Source organism: Apium graveolens, chromosome 8, assembly GCF_009905375.1.
Source record: "Apium graveolens cultivar Ventura chromosome 8, ASM990537v1, whole genome shotgun sequence".
Classification (NCBI taxonomy): domain Eukaryota; kingdom Viridiplantae; phylum Streptophyta; class Magnoliopsida; order Apiales; family Apiaceae; genus Apium; species Apium graveolens.
This window is the reverse complement of record NC_133654.1, coordinates 44,852,854-44,873,343: the sequence shown is the minus strand read 5'-3', so window position 1 is coordinate 44,873,343 and position 20,490 is coordinate 44,852,854. Positions and strand designations below refer to the sequence as shown.

General features: G+C 40.7%; 3 protein-coding genes across 4 annotated transcripts; 2 read left to right on the top strand and 1 right to left on the bottom strand.

The window, feature by feature from the left end:
* Positions 1 to 3,651: 3,651 nt before the first annotated feature.
* LOC141679534 (uncharacterized) lies at positions 3,652 to 7,071 on the bottom strand. Its single transcript, XM_074486012.1, has 4 exons — positions 6,196 to 7,071; positions 5,826 to 6,119; positions 4,104 to 5,036; positions 3,652 to 3,924 (listed from the first exon to the last, which is right to left on the bottom strand). Exons 1-4 carry the CDS (start codon positions 7,069 to 7,071, stop codon positions 3,652 to 3,654), a joined length of 2,376 nt encoding a protein of 791 aa, XP_074342113.1.
* A 4,085-nt stretch (positions 7,072 to 11,156) lies between these two features.
* LOC141677854 (uncharacterized) lies at positions 11,157 to 18,869 on the top strand. Of its 2 annotated transcripts, XM_074483932.1 has the most exons (3): positions 11,157 to 11,743; positions 15,616 to 15,696; positions 18,434 to 18,869. In XM_074483932.1, exons 1-3 carry the CDS (start codon positions 11,738 to 11,740, stop codon positions 18,827 to 18,829), a joined length of 483 nt encoding a protein of 160 aa, XP_074340033.1. In that variant the 5' UTR covers positions 11,157 to 11,737; the 3' UTR covers positions 18,830 to 18,869. The 2 variants fall into 2 exon arrangements, with proteins under 2 accessions (XP_074340033.1, XP_074340032.1); XM_074483931.1 differs by lacking the exons at positions 11,157 to 11,743; positions 15,616 to 15,696 and adding an exon at positions 15,997 to 18,362.
* LOC141677853 (putative receptor-like protein kinase At1g30570) lies at positions 11,738 to 14,842 on the top strand. The gene has a single exon (XM_074483930.1). The coding sequence runs from the start codon at positions 11,994 to 11,996 to the stop codon at positions 14,526 to 14,528; it is 2,535 nt and encodes an 844-aa protein (XP_074340031.1). The 5' UTR covers positions 11,738 to 11,993; the 3' UTR covers positions 14,529 to 14,842.
* Positions 18,870 to 20,490: the final 1,621 nt, after the last annotated feature.

Sequence of the window (20,490 nt, the reverse complement as noted above, 5' to 3'; positions counted from 1 at the left end):
GGATCTGGGATTTCCTCAGCCTTCAATGGCTGAAGTCAGCTATTTTTTTAACTTAAGAAAATCTGACCACAGATACTACTACTTGATTGCAGACAAGCAACATAATAAGAAAGGTTTCTCCTCTGGCAAGCTCAGCCATAAAAAGGCTGGAAGTAAAACTTCTTTTACTTGTATGATGTTCCCAGGTTGAGAATAAGATTCAACATATCTCCAAGTAAGGGTGCGCCCTCTCATTCCCTTTTCCCTGTATTATTTCTATTTTCCTCTCTTCTTTTTTTACAACCTCATTCTTTTCAGACAGACCAGTGGCCAAACCACTTAAGGGCGAGCCTAAAAGGTGAGCTAAAGCCCTTCTCAGAGTGGCTGCTGAAGGGTGGAACTTAAAGACTTTGGTTACTATGACCAATTTGATGCGAGTCGGAATCCTGTCTGACCAAGTAGGAACGAAGTGTAGATTCGTAAAATTTAGGAAAGGTGTCCCTGTTTATCGTGTCATTGACCTAGATAGTGAAGAAGAAGCTGAAGAAGAAGAAGATGAGGCAGAAGACAGCTCCTTTTAAGGCCAAGCCCCTTCAGGTTCAATCATTTCAAAGTCTAAAGGCGCGCCTTCCATAATTGGCGCGTCCTAGCTTCCTGATAAACCTTCCTGTTAGCTTTTGTATTGGCATACTAGAAACTCCTGTTAATTTTGTTTGAAAAACTTTCTGTTACTTAGGGCGCGCCTTTTTACTCGAGGCTTCGCAAGTTACACATCTTTATCATTTCTATCTTTATCAATTGCCTTCATTTACTGGTTTGTTCAGCATGCCTGATTGTCAAGTTTAACTAATATGTTCCATGTTTTATGTAGAAATGGCTCCTCCAAGGATTCCCAAGTCATTCGGAGCACGCCCTGGCGACAAACCTAAGCCCAAACCAAAGAGAGATGCTCCTACAATGCAGGCATTCATCCCTACTCCTACTCATGTCCCCCAAAAGGCCCAGAACAGAGGACGCGCCTTCAGGCTCATCTGCTGCTTTGAATTCCCTTGGCCCCACGGGTTCCCTTCATGTTACAGACGAATAAGTGGAACAATGGCAAGCCATGAACTTGGAAGAGGCCACCCGTGCTTCCATTAAGGCATCTTGCCAACTGTTCATTCACTCCACCCAAGTGGTGGACAAACTTCTTGAAGAGAAGGCGCGCCTTGAGAGGCTGCAGGGTGACAATAACATCTTGAAGAACACCCCTAAGGATAAAGATTTTCTTCATGCCAATGGTATCAAAGCCAAAGACTCTGAGATCTCCTTTCTCAAGTATGAGGTGGCTAATCTGACTTCCCAGCTGGAGATTGCCAATAAAAAGGCTACCTCTCTCCACACTGAGCTTGGAGGAGCCAACTTGAGGATTGAGTATCTTGAGGAGCAGCAGAAGATGGGGTGGCCTGATGAGAAGAGGGAAATTACTGATGAAGCCTTTGTCAACGGTTACCACTTCTACCAGATTGGTTTTGTGGCCAACGACCCTGATTATACTTTTGAGAAATTTGGGGAAGAAACTGTTGCTGAGATGGTGGAGTTTAAGAGGGAGCATGCTGCAGAGATCAAGGCGAGGAGAATCGAGCTTGGGTTAGAGGAAGATTCTGAGGGCGCGCCAAAAGAGGAAGCCTTTAAGGACGCGCCTGAAGCTGATCCTACTGTTCCTCTTCAAACCTTTCCCCAACAGATGAATCTCAGGGCGCGTCCTGATTTATTTTCATGTTTAAACTGTATTCGTGCTTAAGCTTCAAATACTTCTGAGGAGCCAGCCCTCTTTTGATGTTGTGCAAAGTTGTACGACTTATATCTTACTACTCTTTAATTTTTTGCATTATAACATATCGTATGGGTTTACATAATTTCATCTTTTCTAGTGTGCATATAAAAATCTGTTAAGGTGCATCAACCATATAGGGCATGCCCTAATTTTATATATTCTCTTTTAAACCATCGCACACTTGCATCGTACGGAAACATGAGGTACGCCTTTCCATAATAGCGCGCCTTTATCATATTTAGAGCATAAGTCAAAATGTTATGGGCGCGCCCTTTATCATTTAGAGAACATTATTTAGTATGTTCATGGGTACTTATCTTTTGTAAAATTTAAGATTGTTCCTATATCATTAGGATCTATAAAATTCTTTTAACGGAGCATTTTGAAATCAGGGCGCGCCCTGTCTCTTTTTAACATGCAAGTGCCAAGTACTCCTTTCTTATCAGTGATTCTTTTGCAATAATTTATTTAAGTATCAAACCAATGGCATGCCTTGATATGAAGGACTTTTCCTTGATTTATCTAATTAGCCATACATTTTCATTCATGCGCTATCAATTTGCTAAGTGTCACATTTTTTGGGCGCGCCATTTTTTTAGGTGCGTACCGTGGCATCCTGATTATGAACTACCCATTCCTCAATTGGGCGCGCCTTATCATAAGGCGCGTCTCAAACTCTCTCTTAATGAAAAATTTTACAAGCCAAGCAAATAAAGCAATTTGAAGCAACTTTTTTCTTTTATTGATAATGCGCTCTAGTGTACAAATTACACCAGTCTCATGGCTACTATGCTCTGTGGGGAAATTATTTGAAATTTTTTTCCTTCTGCTAGTTCCAAGGTTTTTAGTCATATATACTACCCCCTAGGTTAGGAGGAATTTATTTGCTACTAGTCTATTATATAAGAATTAATCATGGAAGGGAGGGGGACAAAGCCACACCCTACTGATAATACTTCCGTAAATGCTCCGCCTTCTAAGCTCGTGGAATAAGTTTGCCATCCAGGTCTTCCAAGCGATAGGTTCCCTTCCAGAGTATAGCCTTGACCTTGTACGGCCCCTCCCAATTAGCTCCAAGCACCCCATGCTGAGCTATTTTGGTATTAGGCATAACCTTTCACAACACCAGATCCCCAACCTTGAATGGCACAGATTTTACCTTCTTATTAAAATTACCTTGCGATTCTCTGCTGATATGCAGCAAGCTTTAATTGAGAGTTTGTTCGGGCTTCATCTAACAAATCCAAGTGGAGCCTGTGGTTAACTTCTGCATCTTCCTCAACAAACAAGTCTCTCCGGAGGGATCCGGCTCCTACCTCGACGGGAACCATGGCCTCATACCCATAAGTCAGCAGAAATGGGGTTTCTCCCGTAGTCGATCTGGGAGTTGTGTTGTAAGACTAGAGGACCATGGGCATCTCCTCTGGCCAGTCTCCTTTCTTTTCTTCCAACTTTGCCTTCAAAGTATGTTTTATGATTTTTTATAGTTTCTGTCTGACCATTGCTTTGCGGGTGATAAACTGCGGTAAAATCCTTTTTGATGTTCAAGTCTTCATAAAGTTTCCTTAGCTCTTTACTATCAAACTGCTTCCCATTGTCCGAGATGAGTTTGTATAGGATACCGAACTGGCATACTATAGAATTGAAAATAAAGTCCCTTATCTTCTTTGTTGTGATCGTGATCAGTGGCATAGCTTCCGCCCATTTGGTAAAGTAATCTACGGCCACCACGGCGTATTTCACACCCCCTTTGCTTTGGGCAACTCTCCAATGAGATCAATTCCCCACATGGCGAAAGGCCAGGGACTTGTTAATGAGGTAATAGAAGATGTCGGGGCGTTGGAATAGTTGGTGAATCACTGGCAATGATCGCAAGCCCGGAAAAACTTGAAGGCATCTTCTTTCATAGTCGGCCAGTAATATCCTTGTCTGAGGACTTTCAATGCCAACGAACCACCCCCCGAGTGATTGCCACAAATCCCTTCGTACACCTCTCTCAGAATATAATTTCCCTCTTCTATATCCATGCAGCGTAACAGTGGCTGGTTAAATCCCCTCTTGTATAACACCCCATCGTATTCGACATACTTCGCAGCTTGATATCGAAGACGCCGAGCCTGTAACTTGTCCTTTGGCAAAGCTCATGTTCGAATATAGTTGTGAATGGGGGTCATCCACCCCTCTAGCTGGTTTTCCTGTGTCTGGAATACTTCTACCTCTGGAACACTTGGTATCTCTTGGACTCCCAAAGGAATTTTTCCAAGATGGATGATATCCATTTGTGACCCATCTTTGCCAAATCATCTACCTTACTATTTTCCTCCCTTGGAACACCCTCTAGTCTGGCATTTCCAAACTTCTCTAATAGCATATATAACTCTGTTCGGGGTCCCCGGGCTTGGAAACCTCCGTTGACTTGATTTACAACTAACTCAGAGTCACTCTGAGTTATTAAATTCACCACCCCCACTTCCAAAGCTATTTTCAGACCATTGATCAGAGCTTCATACTCAGCATCATTATTGGTGACATAAAACTTGAAATGGATGGTACTCATCAAATGATGCCCTTCCGGGGTGACTAAAACAATCCCAGCGCCTGTTCCAATATTATTCATGGCCCCATCGACATGTAAGATCCACCAAGGGTGTGGGAGTTTCTCCCTTTTATCAGCAAGAGAATCTCCTTGCGAGGAAGGTTCTGCTAGCACTATGGCCTTGTCGTCTACCTCAGAATCAAACTCAAGTATGAAATCAGCCCACGCCTGTCCTTTAATTGTCGTGCGAGGACAATACTCCAAATCGAATTGTCCTAGCTCTATTGCCCACTTCAACATCCTTCCCGACGATTCAGGTTTGTGCAGAATATGCCGGAGTGGATAAGTGGTGCGGACCTCTATTCGGTGAGCCTGGAAATAGGGTCTTAACTTTTGTGCCGCAAGGATAAGGGTGTACACCAATTTCTCTATATTGGTATATCTGGTTTCCGCATCCAACAACCTTTTGCTCACATAGTACACAGGCCATTGGTGGCTTGCTTCCTCCTTCACCAACACCGCGCTGACAGAGTACTCAGATACTGCCAAGTAAAGAATCAATATCTCTCCGTCATCCGGCTTGGCCAACATTGGAGGATTTCCCAACTGCTCTTTGATTTTCAAAAAAAGCCTCTTCACAATCTGGGGTCCACACAAAATCCTTCCCCATTCCTTTGATTGCCTTGAAGAATACTTTGCACCTATCTGATGACTTTGAGACAAATCGATTTAGGGCTGCAATCCTTCCTGTCAGGCTTTGCACTTGCTTGACGCTGGTGGGAGATTTCATGTCTAACAGAGCCTTGATTTTTGCCGGGTTGGCCTCAATTCCTCGGTGGTTAACCATAAATCCCAAGAATTTCCCCGATTCCATACCGAATATGCACTTCTGTGGGTTTAACTTCATTTTATACTTTCTCAGAATATGGAACATCTCAGCTCAGTCGGCGATGTGATCTTCCGCCTTCTTAGACTTTACGAGCATATCATCCATGTATACCTCCATCGTTTTTCCAATCTTCCTCTTAAACATTTTATTTACCAATCTTTGATAAGTGGCACTGGCGTTGAGCAGACCAAATGACATTCCAATGTAGCAATATAGCCCCCTATCAATAATAAAAGAGGTGTGTTCCTAGTCAGGCCCATACATGGAAATTTGATTATATTCGGAGTACGCATCTATGAAGCTAAGCAAGGCATGCCTCGCCGTGGCGTCGACCAGCTGGTCAATTCTTGGTAAAGGAAAGCTATCCTTCGGGCACGCTTTATTCAGATCGGTGAAATCCACACACGTTCTCCATTTTCCGTTGGGCTTTTTCACTAAAACTGGATTGGCCAACCATTCCGGGTAAAAGGACTCCCGAATTAGTCTGACATCCAAGAGCTTATCCACTTATTCCGCTAAGGCTATAGCCCTATCTCCACTTACGGCCTGCACTTTTTTCGAACCCCTTTATGCTTGGGATCGATATTCAAATGGTGGCACATCACCTCTGGGTCGATTCCCACCATGTCAGAATGGTTCCAAGCAAATACATCAAGGTTTGCTAAGAGAAATATCGAAAGACCCTCTTTTAACCATGGTACCAACTGAGATCCAATTCTCAAAACCTTACTTGGATCTTTTTCGTCGACAGGGATTTCAATTGTATCTTCTGCTGGCCCCATCTTCTTCGTTGGCATTGGTATCCCTGAATCTAGGTCAGGCGCATCACGATTTTCGTGGTTTTGTAGAGAAGGCGCATCCCCTTTTGGAGGAGCATCGACTTCTTCAAAAGGCGCGCCCTGCATCGCAGGGGCATCAACTTCCTTTATACTTTTCAAGGGAAAAAGGCGCGCCCTCAGGGAGAGGGGCATCTACCTTATGCTCATCATGTCCGAGACTTTGCAAGACGTCAAATCTTCCTTCTAGCCGTTCCCCATTGAAATCTGCTTGGACTATGGTATTTGAGGATTTCTCTTCTTCCAACATTTTAATTCTGATTGTGTCTTCCAAGAACATCATTGTTGGAGGCAGTTCAGAGGGGCGCTCGTCCTCTTGCGCGACATAATAATGGACTCGGATTTCCTCGATCGGTTGCTCGATGCTCTTTTCTCGATCATCATCTGATGCACCTTCGGTGTGGGAGTCCTTTCTAATGCCTCTCATAGCTTTCCTGTAGCACTCCCGAGAGTCATATTGAGAGCCCTTTATGCTCCCCACACCATTTGGTGTTGGAAACTTGATGGTAAGGTGGTGGATTGAAGTAAAAACCCTCATCTCCCGAAGAAAAGGTCGTCCCAATAGCACGTTATGGGACGACTCCTGATTCAGGACCTTGAACTCGAGCATCTTTGTTACAGACAACGGGCTTTCCCCCAAAGTACATGGCAACCAAATTGATCCCATAACCCTAACTCCTGCGCCAGAGAAGCCATAGACCCATAAATCTTCCCATGACATATCCCGATCAGGTAGCCCCGTCTTCTTAAATGTGTTGTAGTAGAGGATGTTTGTCGAGCTTCCATTATCCACGAAGGCCCTGTGGATGTTTTTGGTTCCAATCTGGATGGAAATAACCAGTGCATTATTATGGGGGTGATGCACCCATCGGGCATCTACTTCTCTGAAGGTAATATCCATGGACTCGCCCTTAAATACTTTGGGCGGTCGAGTTTCCACTCTATGAATGTCCGTAAGAGGTCTGAACCGGGCTTCCTTAGCATATCTCGCCAAGGCTCGGTTGCTGCATTCCATCCCGGGATCTCCCCCATAGATTGTTCGTATGCTTCCGTCTCTAACGAATTTATTTTCCTCCAGAGTTTCATTGTTCGACCCCCACGGGGCTCGCCTTTCTTCTTCCTTTGCTCTGTCATTCTTGTATTTTCTTACTTCCTTAACTACCCATTCACCAAGTTTCCTTCTTTGATAAGTGCTTCGATCTCATCTTTTAGTTGGCGACATTCATGTGTGTTATACCCGGATGACTCGTGGTATTCGCAATATTTTTTCTTGTCTCTGATTTGTCAGGATGATAGAGCCTCGGGTTTTCTAAACAACCCTCTATTTTTGTTTACCTCAAAGATGTGCTCAATTGACGTGGCCAAGGGCGTGTACCGGCTTGTTCTATAATCATAGTTCGAGGGAGGACTCCATTCCCTCCTCGTGGTTGTGGTATTTACCCGGTTCGGGCTTCGACTACTCTTCTGTACCTCGGGGTTGGAGATCTCTCTCTCTTCCTTGCTTTGTTTCTCTGACTTGCTTGCGCAACTGGTTGTACTTCCACCAGAGATTGCTCTATGGCTTTGAACGACTCTGCCAAGGCAAAGACGTTCGCTAGAGTAGCTGGATCTTTCCCTTGCAAGTGTTTCCAGAAGTCTGAACCAACCCTTAGTCCTGCAATCAAAAAGCTCTTTAAGGCTTCGTCTGAAGCCCCCCCTTACGCTGGTAAATTCTGCATTGAATCTCTTAAAGTATGACATCAAGCTTTCATCCTCCATTTGTTTAACGTTGGCGAGGATTGTGACAGAGGGAGCATATCTTACAGCCTCTTGGAACTTGGTCAAGAAAAGAGTCTTCATTTGGTCCCAGGAAGTGATTACTCCCGACCCAAGCTTTTGAAACCATTATTGGGAACTTTCTCTAAAAGTCGCTTCCAGGAGCCGACATCGAGCCAAGTCTGGGACTTAATATACATCAATCTCTATATTGAATCGGCCCAGAAATTCCACGGGGTCTGAGCTTCCGTAGAAACGGAGATCACTAGTAGTGTTGCGATTTCCGACCGACAACTGCGCCTCTCTTACAGCCGCCGATAACGGGGAAGGGATTTCGGCTGTGGCCGTCACTCTGCCTTCCAGATGGTTAAGTAGCCTTTTTAGATCTCCCACATTGAAGGTCCCCACGCCTGGGATAGTTTGCATCTGAGGCTGCGGACCTTAGGGTTGCGGTGGAGGTACCTCTATTTGGTTCCCACCTGGAGGGGCTTACTGCTGGTTCGTGTTCTGGGCATCTTCTGGTATCACAATTACTTCGGGGTTCCGACCTTGATCTCCTCCTGGATTTTCTCTTTGACCCCGACCGCGGCCTCGAGCCGTCCCACAATTATAATTTTCCCCATCTCTATGATCATCATATTCAGCATAGTTATCGCTGTCTGCTCGATTATACCAACGGGCATCAATGTGGCCACGGTAATTGTCGCGATGATACCCGTCTAAGTACCTACCTCGGTCTCCGCCTCTTCCCCTCCATTGGGGTCTTCTCCAACGGTCGCTTTCATATCCTCGACCATATCGGTCCAACGATCTGCGGGGAGGAGCTCTCTCATGATCGCGGTGCCGCTCCTGATTTCCCTGGTAATTCAGGGGCACACGCGTTGTATCATGAGGCGTCGCGTCTCCACGATCAACTTCTTTTTGCCATTCAAGTAAAAACATTTTTAAATCATCATCGCCTAAGCGGATTCCCAAGCGATCCCTTAAAGCTGCGAAGCCTCTTGCTGATTCTCCGACATGGGCTCCGCCTGTCGGCGTTCCTCAAGACTACGTCCAGACCGGCGTGGATGGGCAGCTCCCCAGTTATCCGTCCGCAGGATTTCTCGACCATCAGTATCTTCTTCCACCAACTCGATGATTGGGGACGTATCATTGGAATAGTTCAGGCGTCGCGGGGTTATCGGCACACACCCTCCTCCAGTGTGGTCGTGGCCGGCTGAGGCATCTTTATCAGTCATAGGTGCTTTTCCAAGTGCATGAGTAGCACGGCTGCGACGAAGGCCCCTTCTGGTCTTGCGCCGCTCCACGGTGCTCAACCTTGAATCGAAGCCGTTCAAAGCATCGCTCATACGATGTAGTTGTTCCAGCAAGTCAGCGTTGCTGATGAGCACGGGCGGCTGTCCCCCAACGTCCGGAGTGGGACGATCAGTCATCGGCGGAACATAAGGTTCATGTTTATAGCCGTGATCGGATTCTTCCTCAGAGCTTCCATCATAAAACTTCCATCACGATATTGAGACATCCTTCCTCCTAGCTGCAGATCTTGATTAGCCCCTCCTTCTAGCACCAATTTATTGACGGAGGAATTTGGTAACAAAAAATTTTGAGGTTCGTAGCCGGAGTCAAGATCTATGACGTCGGTTCTTCATCGGAAACGTGAACAGTAATCGGTGGATCCGATGAACAGTATTCGTCGGAAAAAATGTACAGTGTTTGGTGGTGGTTATTATTGGTGGTTGAGATTGCTTAGGGTTGATGGTGGCTCCTTCAGGCTCTCGCTTTTGACCTCTTACGATTTGCCTACGTACTCCTATTTATAGGGGATCAAGCCAACGTAGTTCTTGGGGAACAAGAAACCTAACAGGCTTAGATTTCTTGTCCCGAGGCCCAGTAGGAAACCTACTGGAAACCGTCTTCTACTAGCTTTTGGAATGTCCGCCGATGAGGCCCAACCACAAAGGCCCATGGCTCGTCCGCGGCTTCGAGACTTCATGGATAAGGCATCTCCCTGGCCCAGGATAACCCCCCGCTACCAGCTGTTTCTCTAGTCCGCGGACGCAGGTATAACTGTGGTTCACCCTAAAACATTTTATCAACTCAGGGCGCGCCCTAAGGTTTGCCTTACGGAAAGACCCAATCTAGGAATCCCCTACCATTTCCATAGTAACAGGGCGCGCCTTCTCTTCCTTTTAAGGGCGCGCCTTCCCATACATGGACGACTACAATTTTCCATCAACCACTTTCACAATAAGACGTTTCCTTATCACATAGGGCGCGCCTTCTTCTCTTCTATGGAGGGATAATCTTATATGTTCCTCAATTTTAGGCGTTTCTTCCTCAATTTTGACTATTTTTATCAAATTTTAATCTGAATATTATTTATATCAATTTTTGGGCATAACATGTATTTAATTGTAATTATCACTCTATGCGAAAATTGGGACCGATATTTAACACTAAAATTTTTTCAAAAAATATTAATTATCACGGTAGAGGGGTTATTAAATTTTAATGATATTTTTTTTAATTTAGAGAGGTTAAATCACTTTACAGGGGTTCTATTGTATAGACAAATAGGTCTGACAATTCGGATAACCAGTTTGGTTTCGGATCAGATCAATTTTGGATCGGATCTACTTTGGGATTATAATATATTTGAAGACCATTCAGATCAGATCAGATGTGATTCGGTTCGGGTCTAAACCGGATTAAAATCGGATAAAATTCGGATTAAGATCAGACAAAATTCTGTTCGGATTAAATTCGATTCAAATATTTTCGGATCATAACTTATTTATTTTTTTAATTTTTGAGATTTAAAACATATACCTTTTTAATTCAATTTAGTATTTTTAATATAATATAATGTACTTTTACAAAAAAAATATGATTAAATAAGTATGTTATTATAAACATAAAATTGTTTAAAGTATAATTTTTGCTTATTTCAGGTAATATTCGGTTCAGGTAATATATTATTTGGTTTTAATTGGTTATAAGTTATAATCGGATCTTGTATTTCAGATCATTTTCGGTTAATTTTTGATCCAGGTAATTTTCGGATCGGTTTAAATCGGGTTTCGGATAATTATCAGATTGTATGATTCAGATCTTAATTTTATAAATTTCGATTTGATTTTTCGGATGGACCTATTTTTGCCAAGTCCACGGACAAATATCAAATCATTTTTATCAAAAAAGTTAGTTAATTCTCTGTGCCGGTCCAACAACATTTAGAAAGCAATATAAAGAAATAGAAAAAAGGGACCAGAAGAGATCATGCCTCATGGACAAAGAAAAGCAGAGATTAAAATTTTAAGATATCTAAAAAGAGACAAATGCATGTGAGCCACCTCAGAAAATAATGGAGTTGCATCTTCTGCTGCTGTCAACACTTTTACATCCTGAAAAATATGGTCTGAAGTCTGAACAATTATTAAAGTATTGTCTGTTACGGCAGTTACAACAAATGCAAAGTAGTAGTAATAAAGTACAGATATATTATTATTTTATCCATACATGTTTGTACTTGGTACTTGATCCCTTTCAAATGAAACCAAACAGTACAGAATGACATGAATGTTTACATTACACATTACACCCTGTGGCCTGTTATGTAAGGATAAGTATTAGTATTTTTTTCATATTGGTCCATGTCTCTTTGAATCCCCATGTTCTCAGTTTGTATCATTTTCAGAAAATAAAACAGCTCCTGGACCACCCTCTATGGTAATTTTAAGAAATATTTATTTAGTCCAGAAACTTGTGTCTTGTACTAATATTCAGTCATATATTCTTTGCCATTTTTGTTCCCTTTTTCTTGTTCTTTGTGTTGATTCAGATCTGGCTGTCTTTGCCTTTTTTGGGTGTTTGCTGTTTCAAGATTGTTTCTTGGAGGGTTCCATGTGGTTCTTGAATCATCATTAATGAAGGTAAATTCACATATATCATATAGTCTGAAGTGGGTATTTTTGTTGTAATGCTTGTGGATTAGCAGTGATTTTTTTTTATTATTATTGTTTTCTGGATGATTGGGAAAAGGTTGAAATTTTGTTGAATAATAGGTTTTCAAGATTTATCTTTGATTGTGTACTTAAGAAGTAGTTAGTACTTTAATGTTTAGCTAAACAATCTTGTAAGTTGAGAGTATAAAGAGAAACAGGACTATCAAAGTGGGGAGTGATGAAGATTGATGGCATAAGACTGTTGTGCTTAAATTTTTTGATTGTAGTTTCTCTGTATGTGAGAAGTGGAGAAGGTCAGAAAAATTCTATTCTTGTAAATTGTGGTACAAATTCTACCATTAATGTGGGTGGTAGGAGATGGGCTGGTGATTCGGGCACCGGGGGAAATGTTTCCCTTAGTTCTTCTGGCATTGAGGCCTCAGCTACTACATTTGATGGAGATCAAGCTTATGCACCACTTTATAAGACTGCGAGGCTGTTTGTGGATAGCTTGAATTACACATTTCGAGGAGCACAGGGAAGCTATTTTCTAAGGCTCCACTTTTATCCATTTGCCTTAAAGAATCACAATGTGAATGACTCTTCTTTTTCTGTTGAGGCAAATGGGATAACATTGTTATCCAGATTTAATGTTCCTGATGAAATTTTGCACAAGAATCTGTATATAATGGAATTGGGAGGGAATTCGAGTTCCCCGTATCTGGTGAAAGAATTCTTTTTCACTGTCAGTAGTGATGTTCTTGTGGTTGATTTTATTCCAACCAAGGGATCTTTTGGATTTGTCAATGCAATTGAGATAGTAAATGTTGAAGACAGGCTGTTTGTTGATTCAATACACAAAGTGGGTAGCAACGGGGAGACGAGTAATTTGAGTCTAAGCAAACGGGGAATCGAGACAATGTATCGACTCAATGTTGGTGGCTCACCAATTAAAGCTGATGAGGATTTGATTCTCAGTAGAGTTTGGGAAGCAGATTCAAGCTACATGTTAACTGCAAATGCAGGATCAGAAATCCACAGTCGCGGAAACATTACTTATGGTTCTGCAAATGAGACTTCAATAGCTCCACTTGTAGTCTATAGAAGTGCAAGAACTACGTCCAACACCCAAGTGATGGAGAATAGATTCAACATGTCCTGGAAATTTGAAGTGGATCCTGATTTTGATTACATCATTCGTCTCCATTTCTGTGAATTAACTTTTGACAAGGCAAATGAAAGAATTTTCAGGATCTACATTAATAATAAAACTGCAGCAGACAACTTTGACATTTTTGAGCAAGCAGGAGGAATGAACAAGACGTATCATCAAGACTTTTTTGATGTTGTGCCATCAGTGGTAAACACCCTCTGGATACAACTCGGTCCTGACACGACAACAGGTACTGCTGGAACTGATGCGCTCTTGAATGGACTGGAGGTTTTTAAGTTGAGTAGAAACGGGAATCTTGCCCATGTTGGCAAAGTTGAAAATCCAGGAGGCAGCAAAACTTCAAGAAATATGATTCTATGGGTGAGCATTGGAGCTGGAATATCTTCTATTGTCATTCTTGCCGCATCAATTGCACTTATTACATGTTTTTGTCGTAAGAGAAATAAAGAAACTGACGCTAAGAAGCATCCCCCTGGATGGCGACCACTATTTCTTCTAAATAGCACAGCTAATGCAAAAGGATCCTTACACCAGAGTCTTTACGGGTCGATGGCCCCCAATAGAACTGGTAGACGCTTTACATTAGCTGAGCTTAAAGCAGCAACTAACAATTTTGAAGACAGTTTAGTAATTGGTGTGGGAGGATTTGGTAAGGTGTACAAAGGGGAGATAGAAGATGGAACTCGTGCAGCAATAAAGCGAGCCAACCCACAATCTCAACAAGGTCTGACGGAATTCGAAACTGAGATTGAGATGCTATCAAAGCTTAGACATAAGCATCTGGTCTCCATGATTGGTTTTTGCGATGAACAGGATGAGATGATCTTAGTATACGAGTATATGGCAAACGGGACCTTAAGAAGTCATCTATTTGGAAGTAATCTCCCACCATTAAGTTGGAAGCAGCGAATAGAAGTTTGCATTGGTGCAGCTCGTGGATTGCATTACCTCCATACAGGAGCAGACCGCGGCATCATTCATAGAGATGTTAAGACAACCAACATATTGTTAGACGAGAATTTTGTGGCGAAAATGGCTGACTTTGGGCTATCCAAAACTGGTCCTTCTCTGGAACACACACATGTTAGTACTGCAGTTAAAGGAAGTTTTGGATATCTCGATCCAGAATACTTCAGGCGGCAGCAACTGACTGAGAAGTCTGATATTTATTCATTTGGGGTGGTGTTATTTGAAGTCATTTGTGCACGTGCTGTCATAAACCCAAGTTTGCCAAGGGATCAGATCAATCTTGCCGAATGGGCAATGCGATGGCAACGACAGAGATCTCTTGAAACCATAATTGATCCGCACCTCCAAGGGGCATACTCACCAGAATCGTTGACAAAATATGCTGAAATTGCAGAAAAATGTTTGGCAGACGAGGGAAAGAGCCGACCTGCTATGGGTGAAGTCTTGTGGCACTTGGAGTACGTTCTACAAGTTCAGGAAGCCTGGTTGCGTTCCATCAATGGGGAAAACTCTTTCTCTAGCAGCCAAGTTTTGGCGGATCATGAAGTGAGAGAAGATGTGGACGTTCCGGAAGCCATGAAATTAGACAGGGGGGCTGGTTTAGACCCAAAAAGGGTTCAAGATGAATAATATACATCAAGATACAGTGGTTGCTGTGAAAAGTAGTAGTGTTTTCTTACTTGATTCTTTTATTAGTTCTTCCTATCAACTATACAGAGACCAGAAAGCTCAACTTCAACATCTAAATCGATATGTTGCCAGCATGATATGTTTCTAGCACGCATGCTTATAAGTTTCCTCTTTGTGTTGTTTAAAGTCTGATATTTTTATTTGTTGGGAGACTTTCTTGAGGGCTCCTTACTATTCTTTTATTCTTATTTACTCTGAGGTGTTGGGAGGTAGGATTGTAAGTTTAATTGGAGAAGTTTAGTTTCTGGATTTCATTTTCTTACTACTAAGATTCTGTCTTGTTATCTGAGGTTGGGGAATGTTTCAGTCACTAATTTAATCTCAGCTCTTAGACCTGTCGTCTGTATTTGAACCTTAAAAAATAGTATTCCTTGTAAATGAAGTAGTAAAATTTTCACTTTGTTCTTTGCATTTTGATGTAATGCATTTTATATGATGTCTTTTGTCATTTTTAGATACGAGGAATCTTTACAGAAACATCCCCATCTACTTCTTTCCGAATAACATACCTTTATACATTCACAGTGGACACCGGAAATCATTAAAGATGAAAATTAACTCCTCTCAAAAGTAGGGAAAATAAATTGACAGGTCCCTAAACTATTCGTGTTTTATGCGATAGGTTCCTGAACAAAAGATTTCGCAAATCGGGTCCCTGAACTTTTCCAATTGTTTGCATCAATTCCTTCCGTTAAGTAGAATCTGACAGACGTCAGAATCTGTCAGAATCTGTCAGTTCGTGCATACGTGGCATTCCAGGTGTTAACATGTCATCAGCTTAGTTGTACGGAAATTATAAAAAAAATGTAATTAAACTGAAATTAAAGTTTAAAAATACATCACATGACTAGCACATGACTTTTAAAACGTATCTATCTCCATTTTCAGTCGATACTTTAATTATTTTCCAATCACAAAGGGGGTTAGGGTTCTATCAAATGTAATAAGGGTTTACAGGAAGTGAATTATATTGGGTATCTACAAATATCGTTGATGCTAACATTCATTCTCATCTTTACATTTACAGATATGGAGGCCGAAGTTACGCTATACATTTATCATGGAGGTGAATTCGTTCATAAGAGTGGTCTCAAGTACTACAAAGGAGGTAAGGTTGAGTTTGTGTTTAATCAGAAGTTGAATGCCTTATCTGTTTCCATATTTCAAAAGTTTGTTGGAATTGATCTTGGTTATAAAGGGTTTGGTATTTACTGTCACAAAACGGGTTCTTTGTTTAATGATGTTAACTGTAAATTGCTATGGAATGATACTAGTATAGAATAATTGAAAGCTTATGCTCTTAAGTCTGGTAGAGTAGATGTGTATGTTGACCATGCCTGTGATAATGAGGAGGTAGATTTGAGTAAAAAAAATGAGAAATTAGAGGACATTGGTGGAGAGACTGAAAAAGATGAGAAATTAGAGGACATTGGTGGAGAGAGTGAAAAAGATGAGGAGAATAAAGAAAGTGAGAGTGATGGTGGGAGTGAAGAGAGTGTGGATGAGAGTGATGCAGAGGAAGATAGTGAAGATGATGATTATAATGTGAATCTTAGTGACTGTGATGAGGAATGGAATGAAGTAATGCAGAGAAAGAAGAAAGTATATGCTCATAAGATCAATCCTACTCAAAGTACTTTGAATGATCTAACAATTCCTTTAAGCACTCTTACAAATCAAACAACTGTAAAAGATAAGAAGAAGGAATTAATGACAGATGAGAGCAAAGGATGGGAGAGTGAGTAAGATTCTGACTCATATAAGATAGGGGGGAAAGAAAGTAGTGACTCTAGTGACAATGAGGTTGAATCTGTGGTCAAAAAGAAAAAAGTCCATAAGTGTAAGGGAGTGTACCCTTCATTCAATGTCAGAACTCCTATGAAGAATATAGAATTTGAAGTTGGATTGATATTTACAGATGTCAAGACTTTAAGGAATGCAGTACTTGATTACATGGTTGAACAGAAGAGGGAAATATGGTTTAAAAAGAATGACTGTCAAAGGTTACAAGCAAAGTGCAGGGAAAATTGTCCATGGTATTTGTTTGCAAGTAAAATTGATAAGACAGGTGCTTTTCAAGTTAAATCTTACAAGAAAGAACATAGTTGCATCCTTGTGTACAAGCATAAACTGGTGAGAGCAGATTGGTTAGTCAGAAAGATTGGAAATAATGTTAGAGCAAATCCAAAGTGGAAACTCAGAGAAATTCAGCAACATGTGCATGAGATGCATGGCTTAGTAACTAGCAAAAATTTGTGTTGGAAAGCCAAGAAAAAGGCATTGTCTGAGGTAGAGGGAGAGAATGCTAAACAATACATGAGATTATATGACTATGGTGCTGAGCTTATGACATCAAATCCTGGTACAACAGTTAAAATAGGTGTAGACTGAGTGAATGAAATTTCAGTTTTTAAAAGAATATACATTTGTTCCATTCATTAAAAGATGGGTTTAAAGATGGTTGCAGAAAGATCATAGGACTAGATGGATGCTTTCTCAAAAGCTTTGTCAAGGGGGAAATTTTAGCTGCAATTGGCAGGGATGGTAATAATGGAATGTTTCCCATTGCATGGGATGTGGTTGATGTTGAATGCACAGAAACATGGGAATGGTTTATCAAACTACTGAGAGATGATCTAGAGCTGCAAAATGGAGCAGGCTATACTTTAATGACTGATCAGCAGAAGGTATATTACAATCACTTGGCTTACTTACTTTTTTTATTATCTTATGAAGTACTGTATATTGACACTGTAATGACAATTATTTGCAGGGATGGAAGCATGCCATAGACAACATCCTCCCAATGGCAGAACATAGGTGTTGTGCAAGGCACATATATGCAAATTGGAAAAAATATCACCCTGGAACAACTCTGAAAAATTTATTCTGGATGGCTGTCAAGTCACATACTATTGAAGAGTTCAACATGCACATTGATGAAATTAAAGGTATATCTCTTCTTGCACACTATGATTTGTTGAAGACAGAGCCCAGATATTGGAGTAGAACTTGTTTTGATACAATTACAAAGTGTGATATGGTAGATAATAACTTATCAGAGTGCTTCAATAGTTGGATTGTGGAGGCAAGGTATAAGCCTATTTTAGAGTTATTAGATGATATTAGGTTGCTGGTGATGGAGATGATTTATAGAAAGAGAGACTGGATGCTAGGTGTTGAAACTGATTTATGTCCTAGGATAGTCAAAAAGCTAAATTATAACATTGAAGGGACTAGATTTTGTAAATCAACATGGGTTGGTGGTGATGAGTTTGAAGTAAGAGACATTGATGGGGGTCAATGGGTGGTGAATATGGTTCAAGGCACATGCACTTGCAGAAGGTGGGAATTGAGTGGCATTCCTCGCACTCATGCATGTCAAGCACTGCAAAGTATGAACCAAAAATCAGAAGATAAGCTTGATGTCAGTTATCAAAAATCCAAATATATTCAAGCATATTCACATCTTCTAAAACCTATGAATGGTGCACTTTTTTGGCCCAAAACTGGAATCCTAGACATAAAGCCACCAAAAGCAAGAAGGATGTCTGGGAGGCCAAAAAAACATAGAAGGAGAGAACAAGGTGAGGAGGGAGCATGCCAAAAATTGGGAAAAAAGGAGTGTTGATGCACTGTAGTCAGTGTTTGAGTACTGGTCATAATAAAATAACTTGTAAAGCAACTGCTGAGGAGATTTCTGAGATACAGACAACAATAGCCGAAGCGAAGAAAGCACAGAGTGATGCAGCAAAGGCACAAGCAGCAGCTAATGTAAGTTTGGTATTTTTTTTTATGTTAACTTATAAGTTCAGCTTTGAAGTTAACTTATTCATGTCTTGCAGAGGGCTAAAAGAGCAACAAGTCAAAAAAAATCTACAAATGAAGGCCAGGCATCAGCTCAAGGTGAACAACAACCAAAGAGGAAGAGGGGAAGGCCAGCAAAGGCAAAAAATGTGCAGGTTGTAGAACCACCCCCAAAGGTACAACCAGTTGGTGTTGGTGTATACACAAGTGCTAGAGATGGGAATACATACTTCCAAACTGTTGGTGGCTCTACTCTTAAAGTTTCAAGTTCAAATCCAACACCAGTTACAAAGGCACCAGTTAGAAAGGCACCAGTTCAAGGTCCTAAGCCACCACCTCCAACTACTCCAGTGCCAAGTTCACAAACACCAGTTCCATCCTTGAAGACTTTCAACAGGAGGTCAAGAAATATGCAGAGTTCCAGTCAGCCATGAGCTAATTATGTTTGTGTAATCTAGGTGCTTTCAATCTAAGTGTGAGGAAAACATCTGTTTAGTTCTGTTTGGGACATGTATGAATGATCTGTTTTGGACAAGTAATGCAAGCATCACTTTCATGTTTATTTCCTGTTTCAATTCTTTTATTTCAGTTTTGATTCAATTTGGTGCATAATGAAAATTTTCAGTTAAGCTTATCATTACAAAAGGTATTACAAATCCATTCATAAGCATGAACTCAAAAGTTCAGTTAAGCATATCATTACACACTCATTTGGTTAGAGTAAATACAAATCCACATAAAATAAAAAAAATGAAAAATTTCATCAATGCCAACTGAAATTCAAGCTTTTCAATATATAAATTCTTCATTTTTAACTGGGCTTTCACTTCTCCTACCTCCATTTTCTTAACAGCTTCAATTTCTCCAATTTTGGCTTCCAACATAGCTACCTTCATATTTACAAAGTTCTCACTTTGTGTTTCCAGAACTGAATGATCTTCATCATACCACTGGAAAAAACCACAATACTTATCTTTATCCTTGTAAAGTGGACACCCGAAAAACCTCCGCCCTCGACTATTTGGTTTTTGAGACGTCCAAAGCGGACATTCAAATCCGCATTTGCAAACGAATGGTGCTTTCGAAACCACCCTCGACTTCATTGCGCTGCTACTTCCGCTTTATTTCATCTTAGTCGACTTGTCAAATTTTTCCCCCCAATTTATGTTATGAACCCTAATCCAACATATAGAGATAGTTGTGTGTACATATATAGGGATAAGGAAATAGTTGGGTAACGGCTCTTTTCTGATTTGTTCTCTTTTAATTTTCGTTTTTAGCTCTCTGTGAGTATTTACAACTAAGCTGATGACATGTTAACACCTAGAATGCCACGTATGCACGAACTGACAGATTCTGACGTCTGTCAGATTCTACTTAACGGAAGGACTTGATGCAAACAATTGGAAACGTTCAGGGACCCGATTTGCGGAATATTTTGTTTAGGGACCTATCGCATAAAACACGAATAGTTCAGGGACCTATCAATTTATTTTCCCCTCAAAAGTATCAAGGAGCAATGTGCCGGGGCAAAACATTTCCTGAATCCAGTTCATATATATTTAAGCTTTATATACCCTTTCAGGAAGAATGCCTTTAACTGGAATCACCGGTATCACCGGTGTTCTAAACAGCGGGAATCAGAATTATTTGGTGGAGGGACCTTTCAGTGATTAATCGGATAATCGGTGATTAATCGGATTGATTAATCGGAGCATTAATCGTAAAAAAATTATTTAATAAATAATAAAAAATAATTCTATTTAAATTCATTAACCTTTTATAAAATTTACAAAAATAAAACCACATATCATTAATTCAGTATTGATGTTTTAATAATAAGATTTATAAAAAAAACTCCTATCACGAGTCCATAATTGATATTTAAGTATTTTATATTAATTAATTACTACTGACTACTCACTAATATTACTTGATAATTAGAAATTACTACGTACAAACTCAAATCTTAAGATTTTAAATTACTACCTACTTGATATTTAAGTGATAATTATTGAATAAATTTAGAATACCTCAAAATTGTGAATCTATCGAGCATGCAAGTTGAGTATTGGGATTTGAGAATAATTCATAA

Bases quoted from the DNA above. Each gene is read 5' to 3' on its own strand.
- LOC141679534 (XM_074486012.1), bottom strand. From the start codon at position 7,071: ATGGAATGCAGCAACCGAGCCTTGGCGAGATATGCTAAGGAAGCCCGG. The intron at 6,120-6,195 runs GTAGATGCCCCT...CCTGCGATGCAG, and splicing joins TCGGACATGATGAGCATAAG to GGCGCGCCTTTTGAAGAAGT. The intron at 5,037-5,825 runs GTGATGTGCCAC...CAAAGTCATCAG, and splicing joins TGGTGGGAATCGACCCAGAG to ATAGGTGCAAAGTATTCTTC.
- LOC141677853 (XM_074483930.1), top strand. From the start codon at position 11,994: ATGAAGATTGATGGCATAAGACTGTTGTGCTTAAATTTTTTGATTGTA.
- LOC141677854 (XM_074483931.1), top strand. From the start codon at position 18,189: ATGCCAAAAATTGGGAAAAAAGGAGTGTTGATGCACTGTAGTCAGTGT. The intron at 18,363-18,433 runs GTAAGTTTGGTA...CATGTCTTGCAG, and splicing joins AGGCACAAGCAGCAGCTAAT to AGGGCTAAAAGAGCAACAAG.